This window comes from Chiloscyllium plagiosum, chromosome 34 (assembly GCF_004010195.1).
Source record: "Chiloscyllium plagiosum isolate BGI_BamShark_2017 chromosome 34, ASM401019v2, whole genome shotgun sequence".
In the NCBI taxonomy this organism is placed as follows: Eukaryota; Metazoa; Chordata; class Chondrichthyes; order Orectolobiformes; family Hemiscylliidae; genus Chiloscyllium; species Chiloscyllium plagiosum.
Window position 1 is genome coordinate 37809244 of NC_057743.1, and position 24846 is coordinate 37834089.

The 24846-nt window shown below is 40.3% G+C and overlaps 1 protein-coding gene across 3 annotated transcripts in view; it reads left to right on the plus strand.

Moving 5' to 3' along the window:
• ube4b (ubiquitination factor E4B, UFD2 homolog (S. cerevisiae)) overlaps window positions 1-24846 on the plus strand; it is an 81674-nt gene that overhangs the window by 22676 nt on the left and 34152 nt on the right. For 2 of the 3 annotated variants that reach the window (XM_043676207.1, XM_043676206.1), the window contains exons 3-11: window positions 3418-3553; window positions 5726-5813; window positions 7276-7420; window positions 7922-8150; window positions 13765-14181; window positions 15263-15394; window positions 19175-19310; window positions 21193-21293; window positions 24367-24481. In XM_043676207.1, the coding sequence (XP_043532142.1) occupies window positions 3418-3553; window positions 5726-5813; window positions 7276-7420; window positions 7922-8150; window positions 13765-14181; window positions 15263-15394; window positions 19175-19310; window positions 21193-21293; window positions 24367-24481 (1499 nt within the window). The remainder of the gene's footprint in view (window positions 1-3417; window positions 3554-5725; window positions 5814-7275; window positions 7421-7921; window positions 8151-13764; window positions 14182-15262; window positions 15395-19174; window positions 19311-21192; window positions 21294-24366; window positions 24482-24846) is intronic. The other variant, XM_043676208.1, reaches the window with a different exon arrangement.

Below are 24846 nucleotides of genomic sequence, written 5' to 3' on the forward strand. Positions count from 1 at the left end.
ATTTCCAACGCCCCTCCCCAAGTCCCTCCTCCCTACCTTTTATCTTAGCCTGCTTGGCACACTTTCCTCATTCCTGAAGAAGGGCTCATGCCTGAAACGTCGATTCTCCTGCTCCTTAGATGCTACCTGACCTGCTGCGCTTTTCCAGCAACACATTTTCAGCTAAAGGTTACCTACTCCTTGTTTCAGCTTGACTGAAAGTCTCATCCCCATCAGTGCCTCATAACTGGTCTTTGAAATAGTTACCCCAAGCAAATGGTAGTATAAATGATATAAACATGTATAACTTGCCAAGGACCCCCACTTTCTTAGATTGAATTAAAGGGAAATGTATCCTCCATCTATGACATATCAAGCACTAAACAAATTGTGTATTGTCAAATCATTGCTTGCATATACTACATGCTAGACATTAAAAACAATGCCACAGGAGATTGACTGTCTGGCATGGAATACAAGATGAAATGTTAAAAATGTTGCTTTATGAAGAATCAGGAGACATTTTGCAGTGTTTTCTGCCAGGAAATTATTTTGATTTTGCATGTTGCAGGACAAACAGTACAAGATCTGTAGAAGAAATGTGCAAATTTTTATTTTGTTTTTTTAAACTGTGTGCCCCACATACTTGCTGACTAGGTTGAGTACCAGCTTTTACCAAAAGTGTTTGGAGTTTCTTAGATGTACAGCTCTGTCTTTTTATTTTTTCCTATATTTTTACTTCACTGACCTGCTGCCCTTTTGTCATTTACCTGACTCTCAATTAGTTCAAAGCTGTGAGGGGAATAAACCCAAGGTGCTCCTGACAGATCCACATACTTTCTGTTTGTCTCTTGAGAAATGCATTCAACCTTATAAACACAGTTCAGAGTTTAGCTGAGTCGGACGTGAGGGTGAAGAGGATGGCTCCAATGTTAGCAACGTACTGTTGCTTATTCAGCTAAAAGCTACGCATCTGGAGGCAAATATTTGGAAACCCATCTCCAGAGGAGAAGTTGGCTGTTCAACCTTCAATTGTCTCCTAAAGCATTACAGGTATATCTGAATCTGCTGTTATGAATTAACTCGATTTTGACCATAAGACATAGGAGTGGAAGTAAGGCCATTTGGCCCATCGAGTCCACTCTGCCATTCAAGCAGGGCTGATGGGCATTTCAACTCCACTTACCTGCATTCTCCCCGTAGCCCTTAATTCCTTGTGACATCAAGAATTTATCAATCAATTTATTAACCTTCCATTTCCAGGCATATCAGTCAAAGCCAACTTTGCTGCCTTGATTCTGGCCATTCCATCGAGGGAGGATAGTCATTAGGAAAGTGATAAATGTGGGTTTGGGCCCTTAAGTGAGCAGCAGGTACATGAAACTGCATAGTGAGTATCACAGTCCCACACCATGTACACACCAAAGTTTCAGAATGAGCTGGTAACTTCTCTGAAATCTAATCAAGGTAACTACTGAATGCTATATACATGGATATAGTTTCATATCCACCCTCCATGCTGGAATCTGGAACAGTGGCTATACCAAACCATTTTTTTTTCCCCTCTCTCCTCTTGAATAGTGTGTTTGCCATTAGCATACTGGAAGGTGGTTGCGCTGGGTAACTTGATGTCGAAATGTTTGAAGTACACTTCTGCATATCAGCATTACCCCAGATGGCTTGAGGATTTTTGATAGAGGTGTGCCTGCTGCAAGACTGATTTGCCTTCTAGGGTGCTAAATGACAGGACAATAGAGGAGACTGCTCAACTAAAAACAAAGTACTGCATAATGTTGGAAATCTGAAATAAGAACAAAGTCCTGGAAAATTCAGGTCTGGCAACATCTGCAGAGAGAAATGGAGTTAATGTTTCAAGTCCAATATGACTTTTCCTCAGACCCGGCTCTGTTTCTGTCTCCACAGATCTAAACAGCACTGGAGAAGCTGTGCAGGTCTGGCAGTGTTAGACCCCTTTTTGCTTAAAACATTTCCTCATTCGTCCATCTCTAACTTGGGTCCTGCAGATTGCAAATAGGCTTGGTAAAGGAAGTCCTTCTTTTGAATATCTAGGAATTCTAAAACATTGATCAGAACAGTTTGCCTGCATTAAAAACAGCAGGGGGAGGGCCAAAGACCAAACCACCATTTGCAGTTACCTGTAACTCGATAGCTGCATGGTTTAGAGTTGCTGCATCTCTGAAACTTGACACTGGAATGTCACTGTAATGCATAGTCATTGGGCCTGATTTTAATCCATTTGAAACACTTGCATAGATATAGCCCCTAAGGACACAAGTTCAATAGCATCCAGAAGAAAGCCGTCTGATTGGTTAACACCAAATCCATCACCTTAAGCATTCACTCCATTGACTCATGGCGCACAGTAGCAGCAGAGTGTGCCATCTGCAAGAAGCATTGCAACCACTTGGAAGGCTCATTTTGATAGCACCTTCCAAATCACCACATCAACCACCAAGAATGGCAGCAGACGCACAGATGCATAAGAGCCCTTACATACCCATTCCAAGTCTTATGCCATCCTGACTTGGAATCAAGATTGCCAATCTGTCATTATTGCTGGGTAAAATCCTGTAACAGCACTAAGTGTGCCTACACTGTGGACTGCAGCAGTGCCCTCCTGTTGTCCTGCATGCTCATTCAGATGAATTACCATAGCCAAAACTTACAAATCCCAGGGTATCTCATTCCAGTAAAATATTTTTTCCTTCATTTGTTGGGAAATACTACACACTGACCTTTACTCTGAGCCTCTTTGCCCAAACAGCTTACCTGACTAAAGCCAATATATCCATTTAGTAAGTCGAAGGTGAATAAACCCCCAGTCCACAGTGATTTCCTGATTTTTCAAGTATCACATATTGACCAAATTTGAAGTGATTTATCAATAATAACTCCAAACATCAATGTCTGGAGTTCAACTAAAATTTAAACTGTCCAGCAGTGGAATTGACATTTTATAATGAAAGCAGAAGGTGGTGGAGTACGATTCTATCCAGCTCCACATGAAGGAATTATGTGGTGTTGTCACAGTGCACCACTGTTAGTATTCTGGTCTCCCAGTTGGGAGTAAAAGAATGATTATAACATTGCATTTAATGAAATAAAATGCTTCTATTTTAAGATGTAAGGTGTAATTTCTTCTGTGGGTCATTAGTGTTTGAATTCTGCCTGTCTAGCAAGCAGTGGAGGCTATGCTGTTGAATATATTCAAGACTGCGTTACCTGAGGGATCCTTTGATCAACAATAAAGTCAAGGGCTATAAGAGATGGGCAGGAAAATGGAGTTCAAAGCACATCAGAACAGCCATGATCTTATTAAATGTTAAAACCGGTTTGAGAGGCCAAATGGCCAATTGCTGTTGTGTCCTTTTTCCGGTGTTGGATAGGTCCGTCACTGATTATCAACTATTTTATTAGGTGTTGCACATAGGAGCCAGAGCAGTGAAGGGGTGAGCTCACTCAGCAGTTCACCGTCAAATAGTCTTGAAAACCAGTCTCAGAGTCTCTCCCGATCTCAGAGTATGGATATCGATGGTGTGTCCTGTGAGAAAAGGTAATCAACCTGTACATTGACAGACTTCAAATTTGTATATGTCTTCTGTGCAGTAATCCATCTAAGGTCAATTTAAAGAAGTAATGATTGAACAGGATAGTTAGAAAATTAAAAGCTGCTTTCTTAAAGCAAAACACTTTTGCCCATGAGAGTCTTGGCAAATAGAGTTAAGGGGAATCCAAAGAGATACATTAAGGGCAAAAGAGTAACTAAGGACAAAATAAGGCCTCTTAAAGATCAACGTGGCCCACGCGAGGTTGTAAGATAATAAATGAATATTTTATGTCAATATTTACTGTGGAGAAGAATGTGGAAGCTAAGGACCTTGGGGAAATAAATAGTGATATCTTGAAAAGCATTTATATTACAGAAGGAGTAGTGTTAGAGGTCTTAAAATGCATAAAGCCCTGGGACCTGATCATGTTTCCCAGAACTTTATGGGAAGCTAGAGAAGAGTTTGCTGGGTGCCTTGCTGAAATATTTGTACTATCGACAACCATGGGTGAGGTGCCGGAAGACTGGAGATTAGCTAATATGTTGCCATCACTTAAGAAAGTGGTAAGGAAAAGCCAAGGAACTGTAGACTGGTGAGCTTTACATTATTGGTGGGTAGATTGTTAAAGAGGATTCTGAGGAACAGGATTGATCTGCATTTGGAAAGGCAGGGACTGATTAGGGCTAGTCACATGGCTTTGTGCGTGGGAAATTGTCTTGCTGACTTAATTGAGTTTTTTGAAGACGTGACAAAGATGATTGAAGGCAGAGCGATAGATGGTGTCTGTGTCGACTTCTTCAGCAAAGTGTTTGACAAGATTCTGCATAGTAGACTGTTAGTAAGGTTAATCACATGGAATCCAGGGAGACCTAGCCAATGGGGCACACAATTGATTTGAAGGTAGGAGACTGGTGGTAGAGGATTTCTTTTTGGACTGGATGTCTGTGACTGGTGATGTTCCACAAGGATTGGTGCTGTGTCCACTATTTTTCACCATATGTATAAACGATCTGGATGTGAATATAGGAGGTATGGTTAGTAAATTTGCAGATGATGCCATAATAGTTGTAGTGGGCAGCAAAGTTTATCTGTGTGTACAATGGGACCTTGATCAGATTGGCAGATGGAGTTTAATTTATGTAAATGCTGCATTTTGGTAGACAACCATGGCAGGACTTGTATATTTAATGCTAGAACCCTGGGGAGTGTTGCTGAATGAAGAGACCTAGAGGTGCAAAGAGATCCAGTTCCTTGAAAGTGGAGTCACAGGTAGACAGGGTTGTAAAAAAGGCATTTGACACGCTTGCCTTCATTGGTCAAAGCATTGAGTCTAGACGTTGGGGAGTCATGTTGTAGCTGAACTGGATGTTGGTGATGCCATTTTTTTGAACACTGTATTTGGGTTATAAGGAGAAGTGAATAGGCTGGGCCAATTTTCCCTGGAGCTTTAGAGGCTGAGGAGTGATCTTATGGAATTGTGAGGGGCATGGATAGGGTGATAGCCAAGGTCTTTTTCCTGGGATGGGGGAGTCCAAAACTAGAGGGCATAGGTTTAAGGTGAGAGGAGAAAAATTTAAAAGGGATCTGAGGGATAACTTTTTCACACAGTGGGTTGTGTGTATGGAATGAGCTGCCAGAGGAAGTGGTGGAGGCTAGTACAATTGCAACATGTAAAAGACATCTGAATGGGTATATGAATAGGAAGGATTTAGAGGGCTGTGGGCAAATGCTGTCAAAAGGAACTAAGTTAGATTGGGAAGACTGGCGCAGAAAAGTTCAATTAAAGGGTCTGTTTCTGTGCTGCATCACTCAGTGAGCCCGAAGATTTAAGTTCATAAATTATGTGCTAAATATTAATGCTTCCTTACTGCAGATGATTTGAATGTTTATTGTTGAAGATCTTGAGGTAAATGTGTAAATGATAAATTTTAATAGTTACATGAATCCATGATTTGACATAATTGAAGAACTTGAATATTATGTGGTAAATGTAATAACATTGGAACAAATGGCAGTTGCAGTCTTTGGAGGACATTAATATCATCAATGGATCTACTTACTGCAATAAAAAAGGGAAAATTGAGCTGTACAGAGTGGTTTCTAAGTTAAAGTTACAGCAAATTAATATAATAGTTAATTACTACATGGATGAAATAATATGTTTCTCCTCTAAATAGCATGTCTCAAGTGGATGTAGACTCAGGAATTGAAAATATGGAAGTTGATGAGGGTGATCGACGGGAAAAAAGGAGTTTAACTGATAAGGTACAGTTTATGAATTTTGTGTCTAATTTTGCAAGGGGTTGATATTAATGGCTAAATTTTAATGTGTTTAAAGCTATGATGTCAAATTCTTTTCCTTAAGTCTCAGATTTGAGTATGGCTCAGAAGACTAACAAACTAACAAAGTGCGGCACGGTGGCTCAGTGGTTAGCACTGCTGTCTCACAGCACCAGCATCCCAGGTTCAATGCTAGCCTTGGTAACTGTCTGTGTGGAGTTTGCGTGTCTCCCCATGTCTGTGTGGGTTTCCTCCGGGTGCTCCGGTTTCCTCCCACAGTCCAAAGGTGTGCAGGTCAGGTAATTGGCTATGCTAAATTGCCCATAGTGTTAGGTGCATCAGTCAGAGGGAAATTGGTTTGGGTGGGTTACTTTTTGGAGGGTTGGTGTGGACTGGTTGGGCCGAAGGGCCTGTTTCCACACTGTAGGGAATCTAAACATATAAACTCTGTGAAAAATTGCTAATGAATAATGAAAACATTTGAGTTTAACACTCAGTTTACACTTTTGAGTTTTATCTGTCTGTGAAGAGTTTTGTGGTCCTGACTGCTCTGTTTAGTAAAAAAGCAAATAAATGATTGTCAGTTGGGTGTGGGAGAATTAACACTTGCTTTTCATTGAATCCCTACAGTGGGGAAACAGGCCATTAGGCCCAACAAGTCCACACTGTCATTCTGAAAAGTATCCCACCCAGAACCATTCCCCTACCCTATTACACTACAGTTCCCCTGAATGACGCACCTAACCTCCACATCCCTGAATACGATGGGCAATTTAGGATGGTCAATTCACCTGACCTACGCATCTTCGGATTGTGGGAGGAAATCCACGCAGACACCGGGAGAATGTGCAAACTCCACACAGACTGTCGCCTGAGGCTGGAATCAAACCTGGGATGCTGGTGCTGTGAGGCAACAGTGCTAACTACTGAGCCACCGTGTCTCTTAAAAAAAACCAAACACTGCTGATCTTGAGGCAGAGCATATTTTGAATAGGCACATTTTATACCAGGAATTTCTATAGAAATGTTTACCTTTGAGATCATAAATTTATGGTGAATAAACTTCAACTGTATTACTCATGACAGATTTAACATACAAGACCTATCATAATGAAATATTGAAGGAAAACATTGGCTTATTAGTTTGTAATTGAACTCTGGACATATTAAATACCAGATGTACCAATAGATTACATTTCATGGCAAGTTTATCCCAACTCCTGTGCAATTAAAGTTCTTGTACCTGATTGTTACCCCATCAAATGTTTTTGGCCAAGGTGGAAGGGGGAAAATACAATTGAGATCAATTCTTTTTATTAAAATATTGGGTTCTGGCACCTTCTTTCTATCTAATGATCTACATTTCAACTTCTGAGTGAGCAACTCTGCTATTGTGGGTACTTGCTAACTGCACTAGTCAATTCATGATCATTACTTTTGTTTTTAGGAACCCTCATTGGGCTCAGATGTGTCAGAAGAACAAGCACTTTTGCTAATATGTAAAATCTTCCGGGTCTCTTGGAAGGAGCGTGATAGGGATGTAATCTTCTTACCTGGTTTGGCTGCAGAGTTTAAACAGAATGCAAAAGAAGGTGAGAACTAGCAGCATTAGTGATATGACTTCACAAAACCTTTATCAGCCAAGGTCAGCATTCAAGGGATATTGGAAAAGTCACACACTTCCTTTTTATTTGTATTTTGCCTCTCATACCAACTCTCTGTTCTGATGTTAGATTTCATGTTGGAGCTGTGCTCTCCTGCATCTCCTTGTTTCGATAAATGTTTGGGAGTGTTTTTGCTGTTCACACATCTGCAATAGAACATGTCTTGTGGGCCTCTCTAGTCTCGGGGTAAATATGGACTTGTAACTGGATTCCCAGCTAGCTAGTAATAAAATAAATTGTGTTGTCCATTTGTAGAGGGGGGAAGATATCTCCGCTATTTTCCCTGTAGGATTAAATAATAGGATTACTATCTCTAGCTCGAGAGGCGTGAAGTCGTAAAGCAACTGAGCAAATGAGGTGTGAGATATATACTATCCTAACAGGAAACATATTCAACCTTGCCTGCTTGTTGACTTTTTGCTGCTTTAGTTTTTTCAGATTGGAAAGACTTGATTGGCCAGATTCTAATGGAGGTTCTGATGCTGTCCACTCAAATGCCCGAAGACAACCCTTTTGCCAGTCTGACTGCCACCTCTCGACCTATTGCTGCAGCTGCAAGGTCACCCGACCGGAATTTGCCTCTTAACCCTCCATCAAGTCATGGAACAAGTCCCATGTTTTGCAGCCCAGGTTCTTTTGGTGCCAGTTCTTTATCAAGGTACGTGTACTAAGAGTCCAGATGTTTTCTGGTCTGTTCAAATATTCACCAGTAAATTAAAGATATATATCTCATCGGTATTTAAAAATTAGAATAAAAATGTCAGTGACAAAATGTGGGAGATGGTGTAGTGAATTAACCAATCACAATTTTCAAATCCCTTGTTGGTCTCTACAAGTCTTCTGTGGATGGCTATTCATGATATGGGCCATTTTTATAATTTGAAATATGATTTGCAGAAGAATTTTAAAACTTTTGAAAAAAGAATGCTTGTGTATTCCATTTGAATTGAATTTATTGTCACGTGTACTGAGGCACAGTGAAAAGCTTTGTCTTGCAAGCAATACAGGCAGACCACAGAGTTAAGTAACATAGATAAGTAAATAATAGATAAATAGCAGCAAAAACAAAAGCACCGGTACAGGCGAATTTGAGAGTTCGTGAGTCCATTCATTTTTCTAACAGCAGTAGGGTAGAAACTGTTACGAAACTGACTGGTGCATGTGTTCTGGCTTCTGTACCTTCTCCCCGATGGTAGAGGTTATAGAAAAACATTACCAGGGTGGGATGGATCTTTGAGAATGCTGGTGGCCTTTCCTTGACAGCAGGCCTCGTAGATGGATTCTATAGGTGGGAGGTTGGCCTTTGTGAGTGTCTGGGCCGAGTTCACCACTCTCTGTAACCGTCTCCGATCTCAAATGGCACAGTTACCATATCAGGTAGTGATACATCCAGACAGAATGTTCTCGATGGTGCATCTATAAAAGTTGGCAAGGGTATTCTATGTCATGCCAAATTTCCTCACCTGCTTGAGGAAGAAGAGATATTGTTGGGCCTCTGTAACCAGTGCATCCACATGAAGAGTCCAAGAAAGGTGGTTGTGGATGACCAGTCCCAGGAGCTTGACACTCTCTACTCATTCCACCTCTACTGTTAATGTGTAGGGAGGCATGAGTAACATCCTGCGGAAAGTCAATAATGAGTTCCTTAGTTTTTCTGGCATTGAGAACTAGGTTGTTCTCCGTGCACCATTTTTCCAGGTCTTTCACCTCACGTTTGTAGTCTTTTTTTGTTGCCATCTGAGATTCGACCAACTATGATGGTGTCATCAGCAAACTTGTAAATGGCATTAGTCCGGTAGTTGGCAGCACAGTCATTGGTATACAGTGAATACAGTAGGGGGCTGAGTATGCACTCCTGAGGGGCTCCAGTGTTGAGTGTTAGTGAGGATGAAATATTGTCCGCAATCTTCACTGATTGTGGCTTGTGGGTCAGGAAACTGAGGATCTAGTTGCAGAGAGTAGGACTTAGTCCGAGATCACTAAGTTTAGTAATCAGTCTTGAGAGGATAATAGTGTTGAAAGCTGAACTGTAGTCAATGAGTAGGATTCTTACAAGCTGTTCTTGGTGTCAAGATGTTCTAGGGAGGAGTGATATGACATCTGACGTGGATCGGTCGGCCTGATAGGCAAATTGGATTGGGTCAAGTGTTGTGGGGAGGCTGGAGTTGGTTAGTACCAAAATGAGGCAGATGTGGGTACTGCAGATGCTAGAAATGAGAGTCTAGATTAGGGTGGTGCTGGAAATGCACAGCAGGTCAGGCAGCATCCGAGGAGCAGGAAAATCGATGTTTCGGGCAAAAGCCCTTTATCAGGAATGAAGGCGGCGGTGGGGGGTGGGGCGCGAGGAGAGGTGTCAGGGAAGGGAAAGGAGGAATGAGGAAACTGGTGAAGTCCACATTGATTGCCTTGGGTTGAAGGATTCAGAGACTGAATGTGAGGGAGTGGCGGTGGAGGAGACCCAGGACCTGCATGTTCTCTGCAGAGTGGGAGGGGGAGTTGAAATGTTGGGTCACAGGGCAGTAAGGTTGATTGGTGCAGGTGTCCTGGAGATGTTCGCCAAAGCGCTCTGCCCCCTCCCTCCCCAAACCACTTATCCCAGTTCCAACCTGCCAGCTCAGCACCATCCTCATGGCCTGTCCTACCTGCCAATCTTCCTTCCCACCTATCTGCTTCACCCTCCTCTCCGATCTATCACCTTCATCTCTACCTTCATCCCTACCTCCATCCACCTATTGTACTCTTGGCTACCTTCTCCCCAGCCCCACTCCCCTCCCATTTATCTCTCCACCCCAGAGGCACCCTGCCTTCATTCCTGCCCGAAACATCGATTTTCCTGATCCTCTGATGCTGCATGACCTGCTGTGCTTTTCCAGCACCACTCTAATCTAGTTCCAAGACCAGCCTTTCAAAGCACTTCATGACCACCAAAGGTAGGGCCATTGGGCAGTGGTCATAAGACATGTTGCATGAGCCTTCTTAGGCACAGGGGTGATGTTGACCCTCTTGAAACAGGCAGGGACAGTGGCTTCCTGCAGGGAGAGGTTGAAGATCTCTGAGAAGACCTCTGCCAGTTGATCTGCACATGCTCTGAGTGCACAGCCTGGTACTCTGTCTGGTCCCATCAGCTTTCCTTGGATTCACACGAAGGAAAACTGATCTGACCTCTGATACAGTGTCTGCTGGGATAGGTTCATCAGGACCTGTCGGAATAGGTGTCAACCTCTCCTTTGAAATTCTGCTCAAAGCGAGTATAGAATGCGTTGAGACGATCTGGGAGGGATATGTCTTCATCTGCTATCTTGCACTGTCTCCTTTTAGAATCTGTGATGTCGTTCAGTCCTTGCCATAGTCGCCGGCTGTCTGTCTGGGTCTCTAGTTTGGACCGGTATTCGTCCTTGGCTGTCTTACTGGCAACGTGAAAGTCATACTTGGATTCCTTATATTTGAGTGGGTGTCCTGATCTGAAGGCATCACACCTGGTTTTTAGCAGGTTCTCTATGGCCTGATTCATCCAGGGTTTCCTGTTGGGGAACACTCGGATTGACTTCTTCAATATGCAGTCCTCCACACACTTGCTGATAAAGTCTGTGACAGTGATGGTGTACTTGTCCAAGGTACCTGCGGCCTGTTTGAACATGGCCCAATCAGCCAATACCAGACAGCACTGGAGTTGATCCTCTGCCTCCACTGACCAGTACTGGACCTGTATCCGTGAGGGGTTCTCCTGCTTGAGCTTTTGCCTGTAAGCTGGGAGAAGAAGCATGGCATTGAGATCGGAGTTCCCAAAATGAGGGTCGGGGATGGAGCGGTTTGCATCATTCACAGTGGTGTAGCTGTGATCTAAAATGTTCGGGCGCCTGGTGGGGCAGGTGGTCCTGGTTTTTAGCAGGTTCTGGTGGTACTTGGGCAACATCTTCCTTAGATTGGCTTGATTGAACAACAAACAGGGCACCTGGGTGTTCTGTCTCGAGGGTGTTAGTGATGGAGTACAGCACATCCAGAGCTTCCTCAACCTTAGCTTGTGGCAGTTTGTACACAGCAGTGAGTATAGCAGCAGTAAATTCTCATGGTAGATAGAAGGGCTACACTTGATGGTGAGGAATTCAAGGTTTGGGGAGCATTGTCTGCCCAGGGTTTCAATGTCCATGCACCGCAAATTTTCATCTTTCTGATCAACTTTATAATTAAATTCAATGAATCTGCCTTTGATGTGTCACTTATGTTTAACATATTGTCATCCCAGTCATTGACTGTCATGTGACTACTTTTTTTTCTAATAGCTCAAGAAGCTGGTGTGATTAATAATTGTCTGTTGGAAAAACCTCTTATCAACTCACTGCTGGACTTTTTTCTCCTGATTAATATTTCCCATGTAATGGTGCCCTTCTTCATTTACCAAAGTGTTAACTCAAAGAACTTTTGGAGAATGTGGGTATATGGTCAAGTGCTCACGTTCCGAATTTGCTTCAAGAATGGTGATGCAATACTTGTACCAATTGGCACCAGTAATTGGCAGTTGAAACTTTATTGCTGGAACAGCACAGCAGGTCAGGCAGCATCCAGGGAACAGGAGATTCGACGTTTCGGGCACAGGCCCTTCTTCAGGCCCTTCTTCAGGCCCTTCTTCAGGCCCTTCTTCAGGCCCTTCTTCAGCCCTTCTTCATTCCTGAAGAAGGGCCTGTGCCCGAAACGTCGAATCTCCTGTTCCCTGGATGCTGCCTGACCTGCTGTGCTGTTCCAGCAATAAAGTTTCAACTTTGATCTCCAGCATCTGCAGACCTCACTTTCACCAGTAATTGGCAAAATTACTATATACAATAAGTGTGTATCCCTGATTTAAATGTAGATATTTGCATGGCAGTTAGCTGAGATTTTAACATTGCTACAGGTAATTGCCCAGCAATTATAGGTTTGCATGGGATTGCTTGCTATGTTTATATTTTTAGAAAATGATGAGTAAACCACTACATAACAAGTAATTGGGGTATGATGGTCATGTCCTAGTGATTTTTACTTTTCAGAATTTATTTATAAGAATAATTTAAATTTTGTTTGAGTGCAAAGGAGGAACAGATTTATTTTTCACGTATTTTTGTCTACAATAGTTTCAGCAACTGATAAACTAGTTCTTGTGATGTCTGCTAGCCATGTATCATCCTGTTTCTGTAGTCCACGCTGACAGGAGGAACCTATGACACAACTAAGATTCATGGTAGGAGAGAGGCTTATCATGATTGCAGTTTGTAAAAATCCATAAATAAGTCACTGTTCTAAACTAAATTTGTGTTATGAATATCATCATAAAGGGATCAGTTAGCTTCATTGGCTGAATGGCTGATTTGTGATGCAGAGTCATTGCCAACAGTTTCCATGCCAGCTGAGGTTACTGTGAAAGACTCTTCTTATCAATTCCTCCCCTTTCCTGAGGCATGGTACCTCAGGTTAAACCACCACCAGTCATCTCTGACCAATGAGAAAGCAACCCTATGCTCCTCTGAGACTATGGCAACTTTACCCGTTAACCTTTATATTTTGTTCTCATGGAATTGGAATTAATGTGTCACTCTCCATTTTGGTCTTCAATTGAGGGGATGCAACAGGTTAATGTAAAAGAGATTTGTAAAACTGTAGTTATTTTCAGTAACATTAAACATCTTTAAATTCTCCCTGCTAATCAATTCCCAGACCTCTGAGTTCTGGGCAACACATTTCTTTGAATATACTTGAGGCAGAGTTGAGAACTTTTTTCTGATAATGTAGACACTGATTAGCCTAGAATGGGACTACTCTTATGTGAAACAATATTTCTTCTCCATAACATTACTGCAATTTAATATAAAGTATTATCAAAAATGTCTTGATGTGAACCATTAATTACTTACTTGTTGATGTAGTGAAGGGGCAAAAAATGCAACTTGTCAATGGTTCTAATGGTTGAAATCTACTTCATTGGTGTCTGTGTACCTGTAAAGGTGTAGAAGTCAAGTGTAAGCTGTTATTGAATATGAGCAAGCTATTCGTGACTACTCTCAAATTAGCTTATTTTGTGAATGCCTGTGTATTATAAGAACTTCTCTAAATTCAGAGGGGCATCTATTTGCAGAGCTAATTGGGATTAAATGCTTCCGCTGTAGTTGAATTTCAATATGTCGAAAAGTAAATGCAGAGCTTTTCTAGTGAAATTCTAATGTTACAAACTTGGTAATCTCTTTTCCATGTTTTCATTTTTCTCTCTTCTTTCTTTCTAATTTCTCTCTATCTCAATACTCTAGTCTGTATGGAACCAGCCCAAGTTCTCGATCCTTTGCAGCAAATCATCCTTCCAAGATTGCAGGCAGTGCGAATCAGCAGCCTAAGTTTGCAAGCCCTGTTTCAGTGACGCCCAGTTCTCCATGCCAACGTACAATGGCTCCTCGTTCATCCTCCATTCAGGCCAGCTCTTCAAGACAACCATCATTGGCCATGAGCTCCCCACCCTTATTCGCAACTTCTCCCAGGCTAAGAAATGTTGGTACAAATCCGTTGCCAATCACACCTGTCACTTCTAGTGCACAAACTGTGGCCAGTAGCCCTTCTTCGATCCAAATGAGTTCTCCAAGGCAACAACCCACCGTAATGGGTCCACCATTATTTCCAGTCACTTCTCCAGCAACTTCCCGTTCTTCTGCACTGAGCCCGCTGCCACTTAGGTATTGTCAACTTATAAAAAATAATATTGTGAGCTCTTTTAAATATCTTGACATTATAAATTTAAAGTAAATGTTCCAGTTTTATTTATGCAGGAGTGCAAATTTAAGTTACTTAGAGAAGGTTGCCAATTAAATTTTCAATGCACTTGAACTTTGTTCTGGTGTGAGGAATTTAAAATAAGACTTTAAACTGTTTTTCTAACAAGGGCCTCTTGTTTGGAGCATCCCCATTTTGACAGCTTCCAAATTAAATTCACTTAATGAATGAATTTTGCTACCTCTATGCAGCCTACAGAATATAGCATTTCAAAAAAAATCTAAAATGCTTGGAGAGTAGATGTGTATCAGCGAATTATCAGCAATTCTGTATTCCATTGAAACCCAACTTATGCAAATGACAAGATTGAATAATTCTATTTTCAGCTCAGGAAGCCAGTAAACATTTTACTTTTAGCATTCTGCATTGATAATATTCGAAAATGCACAAGATGAATGGGATACATTTTAAGTTTATGTTGGAGCATACAAGTCAGCAATAATCAATTGTGAAAGATGTGTGAATGAGGAAGACTGAGAGGGCAGCCAGTAAAGTAACTGGTGGGGGAATGAGAGGAGCTTTCATGTATAAATCTTTCGATAAATAGGGACAGGTTCGTAGAGCAAGGTTAAGAAACTACTTGAACATTTTTTTTTAATAGAAAACATCATTAAGACATAAGGAATATAAAGTATATCATGCAAGGAGTCTCCAGTATGTACAACTTCTTTTCTTCCTTCAAGTTAAATTGCATAAAATAATATTTGTTATAATGGATTGGCTATTAGTTATACAACATCAGACCCCAATCCCTTCAGTAATGCTGAAAGTTACAGCATGTAGAATTCATTAATAATGAATTTCATTGTTCTTTAGCTTATGAAAGGACTTGATTTTTAATACATTTGTGCATTATATTTAAACACAATACATCAGAAACAAATTAGTTAATCTTCATGTTTTGACTTGATGTCTCCTTTTCTACCCCCACCCTCCAAGCAATCTTGGTTTGTGTGCTAAATATCTCAATTTTCCCTCTGGTAGTATCTACAGCAATCCCTTTTCCCTTCTCCTCTTCGCTCTTTCTGATTTACCTGAGGACAGCAGTGACGATGATGATGACAGTGATGATGAGGAAGATGATGTTGATTTGTCTAGTGTCCAGTTTGGTTCCAGGTATTGGTTGTACATGCCTGGCAGCTTTTACTGCAATGGGCATGGGTTAAGCATTTGAGCGTGCAACTAACAACAGTGTGTTTTATTTTGGTTTTATAGGTAGCTCCATTAGGTACTTGTATTACCTTCACTTCTCAGTTCATTATCAAACATTCTATCACTTTTCCCTCATATGTACACTGTGTTTTGTTTGAGTTTTGAGCTTTTGCTTCATGCTGTAACTGCTGTGCTGGGAAGAAACTGGAGAGTAAACCCTGTTGGTGTAACACAGTTGAAAATACATAAATAGACTTCTCAGTAAACACTGAAATTCCTTCCCACTTAGATGGTAAACCAGATGCAAGGATGTGTACAGCTGCAATTTCAAATAATACCACCTCCTTTGTTGTTTGTTAAATGTTGAGTGCTTAATGGTGTGGATTATGACTGCAACACAATGACATTTCATTCACGATGCTGCATGCTGGGTCTCTAATTTACCACGCTGGTATTTTGCCCTTGCACTCAAGTAATTCTTGCCACTTTGAATAAAACTGAAATATTGCGGTGACAGACATTCATCTACAATCATAGGTATTAATGACCCTACTATTGATTTCCCCTATTGAAGGTTAAGAAGCAATTAAATGGTATTGTCTAAATGCATCCTCAGTGCCAATACGAAGTTGCAAATATAATTAGTTACCATAATTAGATAACTTTCTGCAAACTTAATACCCAGTGGTATTGAAGATTCATATGTTGATTGTGATAACTGTGGAAATATAATGTGGTTTAAAGAGGTGGTTGTTTCATTCACGATATAATTGGGCACATTATATTCCCTTGCTGATAATATTGGAAAGTACTCTTGGATGCCAGGGATTACCTTCTCAATAAATGAGAAGAAAGCTGAAAATACACTTTGAAGCTATGACAGAGGACTTCTTGCATGCCAAGACAACAAAAGTAGCATGCAATTGACAGCTAAGTGATGCCACAATCTATAGATTGGATCTCAGCTCTGTAACCCTGTCCCATGCAGTTCTGACTGGTGGGCACTTAACCAATTAACTGCAAATGAAGATTCCGCAAATATCCCCATTCTCTAATGAAAGGAGCGCAGGAAATGAATGAAAAGACGAGGCTGGAATATCCTCATCCAATTTCAGGTAGAAATGCTAAGTGAATGACACCCCAAGCGATTCCACTCTTTGGCCATTTTGATTTACACCATGTGCTTTCAACAGTTTATTGATTTCATTGGGTACTGCAAAAGCTGTGGTTAAGACATTCCAGCAATAGTTCTGAAGACTTGGGCTCCAGAATGAGCTTCTCTCTAGCTAAACTGTCCCAGTATTGCTACAACACTGGCACCTACCCAACAATGTAGAAATTGCTCAGATGTCCTGTCCATGCACAAGCAAAACAGATTCAAGCTGACCAATTACTGCTTTAATTGCATAGTGATGGAAGATGTCATCGGCACTGCTATCAAGCAGCACTTGCTTAACAATAACTTGTTCATGGCTCACTTTTTGGATTCCAATGGATCCACTCAGCTCCTGACACTTCCAGCCTTTGTCCAATCATGGACAAAAGAGCTGAACTCTAGGAAAAGTGAGTGACTGCCCATGATGTTAACAGTATTTGACAGCGTGAGACATGTGTTTAGGCTTCCAGGAGTGGATTCAGTGGCAATTAGGGTACAAATATTTGCTGATTGGAGTGCTATCTAACTCAAAGGAATATTATTTCTGGTTGATGGAATCCAGTTGTTTCCGTTGTGAAACATTGCTGCAGATATTTCTTGGATAGTGTCTCAGTCTCAACTGTCTTCAGCCGTTTCAGTGATCTTCTGTCCATCGTAAGGTCAGCACTGGGAAAGGTGTTCAGCACCATTTGTGATTTCTCCGATATAGAAGCAGCCTGTGTCCACATACACTAACATTCAAGCTTGAACAGATGTGTGCCAAGTACCAAATGTGACACATGTGCCAGGCAATGACCATCTGCAACACGACAGAATCTAGCTGTCTCCCCTTAACATTGTGGCATTACCATCACTGAATTCTCTACTGCCAGCATCCTGGGGACTACCATTGACTAAAAACTGAATTACATCTGCTAGCTAAATACTGTACTTTAAAATGACGGATCAGAACCTAGGAATCCTATGGCAAATAGCTCTCCTCCTGTCTTCCCAGTGCCTGTCCACCATCTATGAGGGATAGATCAGTGTGATGAAATACTCTCTGTATACCTGGCTGGCTGTCGCTTGACAGCATCCAGCACAAAGCCGCTTGTCTGATTTGGCACCAGTTTCAAAATTCATTCCCTGTAACACCATGCAGTAATAGTGGTGTGTACCATTTAAGAAGACTTCCTTTGACAGCTGTCATCTATTTAAAATAAGTATAGCAGATAGGTGGGAATGATACCACCTTCAAATTCTGCTCCAAACAATGTCCATCCTAACTTGGAACCACTGTTCTTTCACAAATTCCTACAAATTCTTACAGCACTATGGATTTATCTGCAACAAATGGACTAGAGTTCACCACCACCAAGGGTAATTGGGAATGGGCAATAAATGCTGGCCTAGTCAGCTGTGTCCATGCTCGTGAAAGGAAAAAAGAAACAAAAGACAAGACCACAAACTGTATCTAAGAGAAATCGATTATAATTCACTAATGCTAATTAAATTAACCATCTTTTTGAACCAAGATGCATGTACTTCACTACTTCAGGAAAATTTGGAGGATTGTCTGCATTCTAACACTGCTGTTGCACCTTTGGACTTGCGTTGGTAATGCTGATTAAATGCAAGTCTGCTGAGCTGTTAGTATCCTACATATAGCAAGTTTGAGTTACTTAAGTGATTTTGTAGTACAACATTGCTTTAATTTTGTACTAATCTTTGTAAGTTTAGAGAGTTATCATATTCTGATTTGGGAGATGTTGAGGTTAATGGCATACTGCTGTCTAACCTTGGATAAGAAATGTCTCGATTCAAAATGTGAAATGAATGGCAACATACTGACATTTAATTTAGTTTTTCAAGCTTGTTTTAGGTTGGCGTATGTTGTTCAGTTGAATAAGTGATACTGCACAAGTAATATGGTAGTTATGTTTTTGAAGTGGTGGTGGTGGTAAAATAAGGTCAATCGCAAAGATTGGTTGAAAAACCAACTGTGGTCTGGCATGTTTCTGTCTGGCGCAGCCAATTTGGTTTATTTATTTTACTGTTTAAATACTGTTATGCCTTTAGTCAGCGTGCATTGAAAACTTGACCTTTTTTAATATCAATAACTGGATGCATGCATGTTTGCTAACTTGATGCCGTCATACAAATTGTACAATTAATATGAAGTATACAGATATGCATGTTTGGTTTGATCACCCTGTGAAAGGCTAACCAGTTGACTGGTTTATACATTTTGTTTGTCCTATGATTAAATGTCTGTTGTTAGTCTTTTTGCCAAAGGAACCAAAGTCCATTTTAAAATGGATTCAGGCTTTGTAAGTCAGTTGCTTTATTGTAGCTTTTTCAAGATGCTAACCCTAAACACTCGTGACCACCACTTTGATAATTGCATTTAAAGTGTATTTTAGAGAATACACTGTTATACAAAGATGTAGATTTGAAGTACTACAAGAAGTTATTGGTTCAACATAACGATTGAATATTATCTGTATCGTGGATAATACATGAATGTTCTCATCACCACAGTATTATATTTACTACTTGGAAATGCTTGATGTTTATTTCTTTTCCATTGCTTCCTGTCCCCAAACCAGTCTAGGCACGAGTGGTTCTTGTGCAGAATCTGGCAGTGATCGTTTCACAATTGAAGCATGTAAGGAGACTGAAATGTTGAACTACCTCATAGAGTGTTTTGACAGAGTTGGAATAGAAGAAAGAAAAGCTCCAAAGGTAAAATAATAAACAGCTTCTTTAATTAGTCCAGCCAGAAATGAACATGCAGTCTTGCTGTTCAGTCAGTACAAATCCTAACTGTTATGCTGACCATTACAATGTAAAATATCAAATGGGGCAGAGCTGTTTAGCATATTAAGCTTAGACCTTTTTATAGACCATATGGAATCCATTCAATAAAGGACTCAATCCAATCATTTGATCTCTCAATGAGCTTTACACCCACACATGAAGTAATTGAGCAAAATCCAAATATTTATCTGTATTTCCATCTTTACTGTTCAATCCTTCATTGCTGGCCTCCAGATACGTAATTCTTTGTTTTTCCTTCTTTCCTCCTGGGAAAAGAGCACCGTTTGCGGATAATACAAGTTTTGATCCACATTGTTCATTTCTGCAGTCTAGCTGCAAAATAATATTTATTCAAGTCATCCAAAGCTCTTGCTTTTGGTGGGGGGGGGTGGTATCTTTTTTCAGGATTTATTCATTTTGATTGTATTCTTCAGTGAAGCTGCTTTATTGTTATTGGACATGGTGTTAGTATTACGAGATTCCAACACTGCGTGTTTCTTGACCAGCTGTACTTTGAATAAATCTGCTGAGTTCATTAGAACAGATCATCAGGACAGGCCTGACAATAACGCCCTCCCAGAAATGCTTTCTAGAATTCATCAGCGATGTACCTTTTTTGTTTCTGCAGCTAGCTTGGTAAATTGATGTATCTGGAGCTGGTAGTGCTAACTGAAGACAGCTCAGGTGAAGTCAATGAATATTCTATGTCAATAAGATTAATTCGTATATTATTTTGATGGAGTCACGGACAGAGGAATTCGCTGAGGAAAGGAGTAAAGTGAGCTGTGGATCAGCTGATAGCGGAAACATTAACTGAAGCTACTGCTTGTTAAATTGACAGATATTTGCCAGTAGCATTTTCGTTTCAACTATTTCTAAACCATGCAAATAGGAGTTGCATAGCAGCTTCAAATTTCAAATGAGCTTGTGTATCGTTCTCAATTGGCTTGAATTGGTCAACATTGTTCCTTAATTTAAATTCATATGTCACAGTTGTTACAGTGCAGAAGGAGGCCATTCAACCCATCAGGTCTAATTGACAAAGCTCTATCACTTTGTCCATTTCTTTAACTTCCCCTTATTAGTGCCTACAGGAAAGGATGAGATTCTTTAACCTATTTAGAGTAATTGAAGTAAGCTCAATTTGCAGATCAGTGTTTGGGAGCAGAGTAATTGTTCTTGTGGATATTGAGAGTGGCCAAGAAACGAATATGCTGCATTTTGTTAACTGTGAAGGTATTTTTACATTGTGCTGAGTTCTGGGCCAGCATTGGCAGTTTGGTAATTGGGACCCCTCAGGCAGTAAATCTGTGTTCTTACAAGCCTTTGCCATTTCACTGTACCATGATGGGGCGGTTGATACTTCGAGTGCTGGAACACTGCTCGTGACTTCACAACTGGTGGCTAAAAATATATTTCAAATCAGTAAACATGTTGATTATGTCCAGTGTGATGTCACTTACATTTTGGATAGAAAAGCAGTGTAGTAGTACTGTGCCATGTGATGTTTTGAACTGGAAAGTAGATCCATTTTCTTCATTCCTCTCCTGAAGAAAATACAAATATGTCTTGGTGTTGAGTAGCACTGACATTTGTGAGAAAATAGCTGCTCAGTAGATATGTTATCCGAATAGTAGAAAGGATGATTGACATACTGTTTGTGAATTTGGTGGGGTGAGGTGATTTAATATTACTCTACCTTTACCTCTGTCATCTTTTGAAGAATATGCTCCTTTTCCTGAGTTTTGTGCACACTAAGTGATTGCAGAATGTCAAGTGTAACCAAAAATGTCTCGAATGTTTTCAGATGTGCAGTCAACCATCTGTTAGTCAGCTGCTCAGCAACATCCGATCCCAGTGTATCTCCCATACAGCTCTTGTGTTGCAGGGGGCCCTCACACAGCCAAGGTTAGTTTTTGTTGCTTATAACTGTACTTCAGTTTACTTACTAATGTGATTAACATTGCGGGAAGAACACAAACACCAAATCAAAACTTGCCCTGCCAGTTAACCTGATTTCTATTTTTATTCAATTGCCAATTATTTCTTTAAGCTTTTAAAGAAATAGGGAATGCTTTCATTAAAATCTTTGTAGAACTGGAGTAATATCACTTTTTTAAGATTGTATTCACTGGTTTAAATCGCAGCATTGCTTAATGTATTTCAGTTACGAACAGAAGGCACTCACTAACTTCACTGTGGGAAAGGAGATGGTTTCAAACAGGAGATGTTGGCATCATGATCATGTCATTGGATGAGTAATCCAAAGGCCTGGGAATAATCTCTGGAAATGGGTCTCCTATAGCAGCAGATGGAATTTCAATTCATAAATCTAGAACATAAGATCCTACCAGAACCTTAACCCTAAGGTTAACTAATGTCCTTTAGGAGCATTTGTCCCGTCATCCTTACTGGTCTGGACTACATGAGACACCAGCCCCACAACAATGTGTGGTTAACTCTTAACCACCCTCTGAAATGACCTAGAAAGCCATAAGAGAAATGCAAGCTTTGCCAGCAGCACCAACATCCCATAAGAGAACAAGAAAAAACTACATGCAAGGCAGAACAAATCTAAAAACAGTATTTGAGTCCAATCTGCTCCTTGTTACTTTTAACTGCCAGATCAGGAAATGATGCATCTTTTTTTTTTAAAAACGTGACTTCTAATCACTATCCTGTTTCCTCAATGGGTCTCATATATATGATTTTCTTTTATCCTTAATGAGTGTAAGTATTTGACAGTGATTTGAATCAACTTGTAGATCTTTTGAATGTAACTTTGTTTATGGAATCTTGTTTGTGCTCTTAACAGCTGAGTCTGTAGATGACTGCTTTTAGTATAATTGCATTATACTGATGGAGAAGAGAAAGCAATAAGACTATGAGCAGCATAAATTGTGCAGAAAGGCAAACTTTTATATGTCAAGAAACTAGGACCAAAATACATCTCTGCATCTATCCTCTTGTACAAGCTTGCTTATTGATTCTACAAGATTTTTGAAGAATTAACACTCTTGATTTTCTTTTTAAACACTGTTCATTTGTTTGACTTTCATATCTAAGGAAAATATCAAATATTTGATGTACATAGAAATGTTAAAGTGTGTTAGTTCCGGCTGACAGAAAAAAATGTCTTATGAATATTGCCAGGGAAGAAGTCTCTTAGCTATCATCTATTTGGATTTCCCTATCCTGCATTTTGCCCTTGTGTCTAGAAAGTCTGCAGTTATTTCAACCTTTGCATGAAGGTTTTGAAGAGTAATCTCAGCCATAAACTTTTAGTTCCTTTACTCCATGGATTCTACAGCGTGTTTATCACATGTTTCATTTTTGTTTCCCATTTCCAACAATTGCATTTTTCTTCAGAAATTCTGTTGCTTTGTTCCCTTTGTCTATCTACCTTCATTTAAATCCTGCATGTCATCTTATTTATCCACAACCAAAACTGTCTTACCCTTTCCATTTGATGATCCACAGATTTTCACAAATATTACAACAAATCTCATTGTTTGTTTGTTACCAGATCTGACTTGGTCATTAAAACAACATTGCACTTGGCCTCCATGACCAAATATTAGCATCATTCCAGTTTGTACTTGATGGTAATGACAATCTAGGAGTCTGCTTCTTAGCCATTTAAAATTTCTTCCCTCTGTTTCTCAACTCCATTGCCAAAAGGGACGACCTAATGAATTCAGGTTGATTATTTGCCTTAAAAATTGTAATTTCACCCCATTATCAAAATATACATCATCAGGAATTGAATGGGATTTCCATAATGTTTCTCATCAGTCACAAGGCAGAAGAATTGAAGACTAAATCCAGTTAATATGAGAGAAAACTATTGATTTGTTTACAGCTAGATCAGTCTAAGGAGCTAACAGTAGAAATTTTTTTCATACAATGAATGTCTACAAAGATCTATGAGCATTTCATAGAAGCTTGTTCATTTTGAAATATTTACAATCGGGAGATGCACAAACCCAACTAAAATGTCTGATAAGGTCTACTTGATTCTGGATTCTTCCACTTTGTGTAAATTTGTGATCCATGGCACAAGTCGGGAATGTGATGGAAGTCTCTCCAGTTGTCCGTCTGAGTGCACCTTCAGCAACGTTTGCTGTGTTCACTGGTGACATCAGTGTGTACCATCTACAGTGTATGTTGCAGCAACTCACCAAGGCTACTTTGACGGACATCTTTTAAGGATGTGACCTCTATCATGCACAAGGATGAGTGTAGCAGATGCATGTAAACATTACTTCCTGCAAGTTCCTCTCCAAACCACAGATAATGTGTTCAGAAGATCACTGGACCCAAAACATTAACCTGCTTTCTCTTCACAGATGCTGCCAGGCTGAAATTTTCCAGCAATTTCTGTTTTTGTTTCTGATTTCCAGCATCTGCAATTCTTTAGTAGTCTTGTTTCATATGTCATTCTGACTAGAAGTATATCATTGTCCCTTAACTTGCATTGAAACGAAATCCTGGAAACTCCCTGCCTAACAGCATGTGCGTGTATCTACACAGATGAACTGTAGCATTTCAGGAATACAGTTCAATACCATCTTTTCAAGAGCAATTAGGGATGGGCAGTAAATACTGTCCCAGCTAGTAACATCCTATGAAGGAATAATAAACGATGTTTGTCCTTTAATGCAATGCACTTCCTTTTTGTGCACTCTGCTTCACAAAGACCCTGATGAGCTGATGGGGTTATTTAATGGATAGGGCTGTTATGACGCAGTAAAATGGTCAGTATTCCAAAGGTTTATTGATAGCTTTCAGTTTGTTCTTAACATTTTAAAAGAATGCCTCTGCCTCTGTCTCTAGGCTACTTCTTAACCAAAAAAATGCCATGGCTTTGTCACACATGTTGTCGGTAGACAGCTACTTCATGTTTGTGTAGTGAGTGGCTTCATCTAAGATTGGGCAGCTATAATGAGTTTAATGAAACAAATGCATTTATATTGTACAGGTCCTTGTTGCAGCAGTCATTGCTAGTACCATATATGTTGTGTAGGAATCTTCCATATGGCTTCATTCAAGAGCTAGTTAGAATGACCCATCAGGACTCTGAGGTATTCAAACAGGTGAGAAATTTTGCAGATATTTCTCCAATTCATTCTTTCCTATTTAAAGATGTTGGTTTTCCTTCAAGGTGTCAATCTCATCTGACTTTTATGTTATCAAACTGTGAGAGAGTCTCTAGGGATAGACTTCAAATACACTGATTTCTGACAACATAAAAGCCATTTTGCCTTTTAGTCCTGTTCAGTGGGAATATAACTGATCAGGATCTCATTCCAAATACCAGCTGTTATCCCATTCTCTCTCTTGCCCTCTCTGTCTGTCCCCCTCACTCTCTCTATCTGTCTGTTTTCCCTCCCCCCATCTGTGTCTCTGTCTTCCCCCTCTGTCCGTCTTATACTTCCCCCCCCCCCCCCCCCCCCCCCCC